We start from the raw sequence: 7,985 nt of genomic DNA on the forward strand, positions 1-7,985 counted from the left end.
AGAAAAAGCGAGAAAGGCTAGCGTCTGAGCTTGTACATGCGCCAAACCTCAATACGATTCCTTTAAGACATCATCAATGTTATGTAAAATGCCAGGAGAAAGTAACGGGGCAAAACCTTTTTTTATAAAACACTAATAGTACTGTGACTTTCGTTGACATGCAGAAAAGGTTTCACATTTCATACCGCAGTAGTGTGCGAAAGTTTTTTTTTGTTATATTGTGTCTGTTACAGAGAATAGGGTCAGCCGGGGGGAGAGGGAGATTGTGCGAGGGAGAAGAGGGAGGAGGGAGGTGGGTATGTGGGACAAGGGATGGGGGATGTGGAGGGGAAGGGATAACGGCAACGGCATTCTCGGGATATTGAGAAAACATATGCACATTTGACACGATCTATGAATATTTCTTATTATTTAGGTTTTGAAACATGCTTTTGAAACATGTACCACTCCAAGCAGGATTAAGCCTGGTTTTCACATGTCGGGAAAATCCCAGACGATCGGGGAGTTTACTTTTTGCCGACCATCCCAGATTTTGCCGATATATCGGATATTCGCCAGAGGTCTGTCCCAGATTTAGATAGCCATCACTCGTGTTTTCGAGAGACGCCATGTTTATTTGTGATAGGGGGACTGGAGCCCAGCAATTTAGGGGATTGGTAATGAACGAAATCCATCGCCGACGGACGCCGACGTCTCAAACGGTTCAAATTTGAGTTTTCATTTGTCGGGAATGATCGCCGACCATCGCAGAAATCTGGGACGCGTCGGGAAATTAGAAACGCTCCCGATTCTCCAGAATTGTTCCCGTTCATCCCAGACGATCGGGAATATCTACGATTTCGAGTTTTCATTAGTCGGCAAAATTTGGGACGGTCGGGAAACAGTAAAATATCAGACCGTCTGGAATTTTCCCGACATATGAAAACCAGGCTTTAAAAGAATATTTTACTTCCTACAAGGCCAAAGATCACTGCGCTAACAGACCTTTTCCGACTGGGCGGTTTGCTGCTCCATTTCTGACCATATGATAATACTCTTGAGAGTTCTTCCTTTCAGATTTTCGAATGGTCGTGTGCATATGAATAAATATTTTTTAGATGGATAGTAGAACAATTCTCTATAGAATATCACGTGGTCTGTAATGGGAAAACAAACCGCCCAAGCGAAAAGGGTCTATCAGCCGTTCTATGAGCTGCTCTGTGGCTAGAGAATACCCTATTTAGGGAAAGTTTACGAATTTTGCGATCTCACAGTTGCAGTTTTTATCTAGTTATAGGTGAGTATATTTTATGACTAATTTTTAGCTTTATACCCTGTAGTTTTATTATATTCTCTTACATTTTATATTTATTTATTACAGGGTTCCCTTGAAAAGCACCAAGCTGACTTTGTCACCTTGTTTAAATATTGTTATTGTTGTTGTAAAATTGCCATTTTTCTCGACATATCATTTCGGCAATTTGCAGAACCTTTTTCACTTTTAAGCCTTTATTATCTTCGATAGATTAGCTACCACGAACGGATTTCGGAAGGTCATATCCAAACACTTCGGAGTCACCGCTAAATATCTGAAGAACTCTATCCAACCGTTCTCTAGGGATCTGTGAGTAGTAAAATGACAGCTTAGATTGTGTGGTTGACGGCTTGACTTGTGGAAATGAAACACGTGACTCTCTCCTTATACCAGACAAAACAAAGTTTGCTTCTTCTTCAAGGTTTTCGAATCTTCCAATGAAGTCATACCGAATTCCACAAGGATGGCAAAGTTTGTCGTATGTTTGCCAGTGTTCGTTCCAGTGCCCATTTCCAATGTTTATAACGAAGTTTAGGAACTCGTCAAATGTTACGTTTTTGTGATCAGGGTTACCTCCGGGTCTGTATCGCTTAATAATGCCCCTTCCATAAATGCTGTGAAAAGCGGAATCCCCGGTGTGGAATTTGTCAAGATAGGCTGAGAGAAGCCGCTCAAAAGGCTCTCGAACAAATACAAATTTAAAGTAAGTTCTCAGCATTCTTTCAACTTCATCCTTGGGGTAAACATGCAAGAATTTAAAGTTTTTTGCGTTGTGAACATGGTATTTATGTTCTGGTGGATTCAATTGCATCAGTACTGTCTTCCACTGAGTGCAGGGAACGTTTGGAATGTAACAAAATAATATTTTCAACTTTTCATCAACTATGATGTTGTCAAGCTTTTTAATATTTACGGATTCGTCGATTCTGTTTTTGCGTCTGCAGAAGTCCCCCATAGTTGTTTGTCTTTCCAAGTTCAGAGCCTGAATAGACACCACTTTACTTGCATTCTGGAAAGAAACAAGCAACAAAATATTGCTTTCAATCCGTTATCCCCGCAGATCCTTTTAAGAGGGGGGTGGGGGTGGGGCTTTCAGGGCGCAGAATAAAGATAATATGAATAAAATGTGTTTTATAATGAAAATAAAAAAGTAAAATAATATGGATAAGTTAAGAACACCCAACGCTGAATTAATCCAGACAAGCACACGGCCAACGATTGGTTGACGGGCCCTCGTCAACCACACCTTTGTTTTTATTTACATGCGAGAGTTTGGCTATATATTATATTTTGTTCGGAGCATGTCGAAACCAGGGAAGTTACTGTGAAACTACTAAAGGTAATCAATCATACTTTCAGAAACACAACTTACAGTAAAGCAATAAGATTTCGCTTTACTTTGCAACATCTATAATTGCGCATCGAAAATAGCGGAGGCTGACTAGGGTCATTTAAGATGTCTCGATACAGGTTTTTTGTCTGAGCCATACCCAGCTTTTTCAATCAGCTTTTTAACAGTCTTCCCTTAATCGGATCGAGATGGAAATTACACAAGTTGTTGAAAATAGATTGAAGTTTGGTGTAATGTACTTTTTGAGGCAAATATGATTCCACGGAACAAACATATGAAACTCGGTTAAACGTGCAAAAACACCAATGTGCTATGGTGTATGGCAAGTGAACTATACAAGAATAGCAAAATTCTGTAGGTTTGATTTCGAAAACATTTCAAAATAGTTGTTTTCTTTTCTTATTCTATTTGCCATGTGCCCTAGTTTGAGACATTAGCATTAACATTTTTATATCTAATTTGATTTGTGCAAAATTCACGTTTTACTGATTTTCAATGTTTATTTTTAACGTTTCCATGGAGATATCGATTACTTTAGGAAATACATAATACCAAACTTGGTGCAACTCAATCGAGGGAAGGCTGGTAAAAAGCTGTCTGAAAATGCTTAGTATGATACAGAAAAGAAAGTCACAGATTTAAACTCATTGCAGTACAGTATAAAGCTAGTGGCATTAAAGAGGATTTGAACCTCAAATTCAGCCCCTAAATTGCTTAGCCAGAACACATTCCCACGTTACATGATTGATTTGATATCATATCAGGATTTCATTATCCGAAGGCCCTGAGAATTAGGATTAATGTAGTAGCAATATTTATCGAACATAAAAAAACAAAACAAAACAAAACAAAAAACAAAAACATGTTCAAGGAGATTTCGTTCAATTGTTTTGCAAACGGAAAAGGTTTATGAAAAGCCACGTTGGAAAAAAAAACCAAACTATCACTGATTAAAATTCAACCAACCTTTCTGACAGTCTTGAAGCCAGAGAGGAAGTTCAGTCCTATAACATACAGATTGTGAAATGTTATTAGTAATTTATGAAGTCAAATTTTTCGTTTGGCATAAGCAAAGACAATGAATTAGAATTCTACTGAATTTATCTTAGAACCTGTAAAGGCTGGTTTTAAGAAGCAAACATGTATTCGCATCATTATTTTCAGATTTGCTTGATTTCCCCACAGTGCAAATGCCCCATGTAAAGGTCTCAGCTTGACACTTGACATTCTTCACTTAAGCTCATATAGCGCATTGCCGTGTACCCATTACTGCTAACGCGATAAAACATCTTCTTTTAATTGGTATTAAAATCTTCTCCCCAAACTCATTAATAATTCATTAAGTTTAAACAAAGGAAGTCATATTTGGATATCTGATCTTAATTAGCATAGATTTTAACGATTTTATTTCTCCGGTCTCTCCTAGTTTTAGTTTCGATCGAGAAGATATATCAAACACTCAAGACAGTGTTTGACCACATTTGCAAACACCTTCCAAAATTCGTCAAAAATACTCCGCTGCTCGTCGTATTTTCAACTCTCTTCTCGGTGTTTGGAAATGTGGTCAAACACGGTCTATCGCGCTTGATATAGCAGTTATAGTTTGATTATGACTGCTATTTATGCGTAATCAACCTTTCTATATAGAGTATATTGAAATTTATTTAAACAGGGTCAAAAGTAGTGCTCACTGATCTCTTCAAATAAGACAATGACAAACTTGTAAAGACGATGTTTCCAGAGAAAACTCAATGAAAGAAGTTTTATTCCTGTTTGTTTTATATAATAAGCATATAAGTTTACATATGATCGTCGTCTCTCGTGTTTCCCATCGCTTCTTGACTCGATTTTCTCGCACGTGGAAGATCAACATGAATTTATGGGGGTGGTAGTAGGGTACGAGCTAGTTTCCAGTGGGTTAAAAGTCAGAAAAAGATTACAACTACGCTCTTTACTTAGCGTTAATCCCTTTGATGTTTAAGAAAGCAGGCTTGCGTTTTGACAAAACACTGATGTATAATTCTTTGCATTTGAATTAACTGTCAGATGCCCTTCCGCCGGGTAGCCCTTTGCCAGCAAATGCCCCATCGTGGCCACCGACAACCTGTCAAATGCCCGTCCAATGTCCGGGGGGGGGGGAATGGACGGGCTCGGAATTGACAGAGCCATGAAACCACGACGCTAAAGCCTACACAATTCCAAAATGTTATGTCAAAGTTTACAACAAAAATAACCACTGGCGATAAAAACAGTTAGAGTTCTTTTGCGTACATAGCGTGATGTAGTTCAATTCGTTTTAGAAAAGCGAACCATTGTTGGAGCAGGAAGTACGAGAAAGAGCTCATTAAGACAAGGCATAAGGTCCAGGTCAAACGTCGAACTTCACATGAGAAGGACTAAATTGCAATTTGAGTCAATCCAAACGGGTAGAGCTCGACCGCTGGGTTAAACATCGAACTTAATTCGAATTTAGATCGACCAACACGTTCTATCAGTCGAACAAACTCAATTAAGTCAGACGTCGAACTTATCATGAACTTAATTTGCTCAGTTTAGTTCGTCTCATGTGAAGTTCGACGTTTGAACGGGGCCTAACTAAGCGTAAGTCTTCACTTTTGTTAAGGCCATAGGAAATCAGATTTTGCGAGAACTTTAAGGTTCTCTTTTCCTCAGAATTTGCCGACCGGAAATGTTATTTTTTCTTTGGCTATATACATGGCCAGGGAAGACCGGAATCTGTAAGTAAGCCACGTAATTCCCAGGGGGTACTCCCAAAAAAGTTGGGTGGGCGTGTGCGGCCCACTTCCAAAATCTGCGATTTTTGCTACCCTATTTATGACCACAGTTGCCCTAAACATAAGTTATGCAGGGCTTTTGTTGACGGTCTTATTGATAATGATGAAAAAATGGCTTCTTCTAAGAAACATACCCAATCCAAGACTAGAGTGCTAAAACCACACCCTATTTAAGACCAAAATGGCCAAAATCGATACCCTATTTATGACCAAAACGGCTGAAAAACCCGCCTACACTTTGGGGCCGCACATGCCTATATGACCCATATAAGGGAGTACCCATCGGGACGTAATTCCAGACTAATAATATTCGAAGTTTGATTACGTTCTTATTAACGTGTAAGAAATGGTTACATTCAGTATTACTGCGCGCATGAATTTTCACCGACGCAATATTGGGACTGGTTTTTAAACACAAGAGGTAATTAAAAATAATCTAAAAGTGTCCACTAAACCAGAAGTATGCAAATTTTCTTCCAGAAGCTTGAATGAAATATTGCGTTGTGAATTGCTCAACCGTTTCAATCACATTTAAAAACGTCAGTATCACATTTGCGAAAACAGAAGTTTTATCGTCTCCTAAGCAAGAGTATCTGTTAGTCAGCTGACGGTTATTGACCTCGGCGCCATACAATGTAGGTGCAAAATTACAGGGTGAATCAGATCTCTACAGATAAAAAAGTGTTACATGTTTTCGAGAATTGTTCCTCTATGTTTCTAATAACAATAAAAATGTGTTCATGCAACGGTGACGAGCTTAAGTTGCAGGAAATGGCTATAAATGGCATCAAGACCTGAGTATGACAATTTCAGACGGCAGAGTGCAGACTATGTGACAAATATCGTTTTCCCATTTCGATTACCGAGAGCTGACCGTTAACAGGGTAACGTGAACGCCAGTTAGGCTAATTAACCTGAATAATACTCTGCCCTACCGGAGTACCGCCTAATTAGTACAGGCCTAAATTTACTCTGTAAATTTCAAACAGCACAGCAAAACTTTTTTCCTGTCCTCTGTGCCTTTACCGTGTTGGTACAAACTGGTCCCGAATGGTACAAATATCAACGAAGCTAAAGATGTGGGTGTATTTGTCTTAGCCCAAACATATGAACTGAGATGGAACGCTAAACAGCAAGGATGAAGTGTTTGTTTGAGGCCGTTGTTGATAAACAAAGAAATATCTCAGTGTATGAATGTCTTTGGCAAACATTGATATGCCTTACTGTCACCCGAGCAGTTTATTTTTTTTTAGTTATTCAAGGTGAACAGCCACCTTAATGAATTATTAATTTATAAGTTTATTATATTGAACGAGTCAACAAATGCAAAATGACGTCGTTGTTGATTTCGGTACGTTAATGTGATTCAGTGACAGGTTTTGTTGTGGTCTTTGAATATACATTTTGATCAGAACTCCTTATACAGTACGGTATACTGTATACAATACTACATTTATCTATACACCTGTTTATTTATCGTGGTCTCTATCATTCGACGGCATTTTTTGGTTTCTGTGTAGCCTAAAAGGAACGAATATTTGTAAAAGTGCACTGTCATCCTTATCATGGCGACTGCATGTAATTATATTCAGTGACATCAACTTTTGCTCTGCGTTTCACTCTCGCAGGCTGGCCGAATAACTTGAGAATTTACAACTATCTATTTCCCATGTATGACCTTTGCACACTGTAGACCGAACAGTGGTTAACCTAGATAGTGCGAGCTCCTGTTGGCCTGAATAGTGCTTAGGTTACGCCAAGGTTAGCGTGTTTTTGCGGTTAGCTCTAAACAACGATGATGGTAACACTTTAAAAAGTCTACAGTCTGCAGTCTGCGGTCCAAAAATTTCAATCACCGTTACATGCTTTAATTCGCCATCGCGTTTCGATCATTTACAAAAATGATGTTACGCAACATGGAGAAAAGGATGGGTTTAACACCTCAGTGCCTGTGATAATTCACTCACCTCGTATGCAAATGATCGACGAATTGCTCCATTTCGTCGTTCCATCATAGAGTCTGTTGAGTATATGGAAATTTAACAGTTTGAGTTTAAACTTGCGTATAAGAGTAAACTTAAGTAACATGCGCAGAAATTAAACAGGTGCTGTGAGGTGGCGCCTTTTGTTTTAGAAAATGTTACCCTGACAAAAGGCTCCATGCACTTCCCGCTTCGTTACTGCCCTTAATTTCGGGTTGACGTGGTGATATTGCCATGGTGATGGTGACATATTTACCGGCACGATGATTATTCACTTGGTGGATATTACAAGTCAGTGTCTTCTGACCGCAAAAAAGCTAGAAGAACTGAGGTTAGTGCACGTAGTTTCAGAACACATCTATTGTCATGGAACAAAAAACGCGGTTTTTTGAACAAATATATCCTTCAGGAATCGACGGTGTTAGTGATAGGACCAGTGTATCACTTAGCTAACGGAGGGAGCCAGTAACACTCATTGCAAGTATTCCGAAGACTGTACAGAAATATGAAGATATGATTGATCATGGTAGTTACATACCCAACTTCAGCAGTTTTGAAATCTG

The 7,985-nt window shown here is 38.9% G+C and overlaps 1 protein-coding gene across 1 annotated transcript in view; it reads right to left on the minus strand.

Moving 5' to 3' along the window:
* Window positions 1-380: 380 nt before the first annotated feature.
* Window positions 381-7,985, minus strand: part of LOC110045363 (carbohydrate sulfotransferase 11-like) — a 7,785-nt gene continuing 180 nt past the window's right edge. The window contains exons 1-3 of the mRNA XM_020750969.2: window positions 7,408-7,985; window positions 3,612-3,649; window positions 381-2,303 (exon numbers count right to left, since the gene is read on the minus strand). The exon at window positions 7,408-7,985 is cut by the window's right edge and continues 180 nt beyond it. Of these exons, the coding sequence (XP_020606628.2) occupies window positions 1,506-2,303; window positions 3,612-3,649; window positions 7,408-7,528 (957 nt within the window). The 5' untranslated portion in view covers window positions 7,529-7,985 and the 3' untranslated portion in view covers window positions 381-1,505. The remainder of the gene's footprint in view (window positions 2,304-3,611; window positions 3,650-7,407) is intronic.

The sequence above is a fragment of the Orbicella faveolata genome, unplaced genomic scaffold, assembly GCF_042242905.1.
Source record: "Orbicella faveolata isolate gen_17 unplaced genomic scaffold, um_ofav_v1 contig_26, whole genome shotgun sequence".
Lineage (NCBI taxonomy): Eukaryota > Metazoa > Cnidaria > Anthozoa > Scleractinia > Merulinidae > Orbicella > Orbicella faveolata.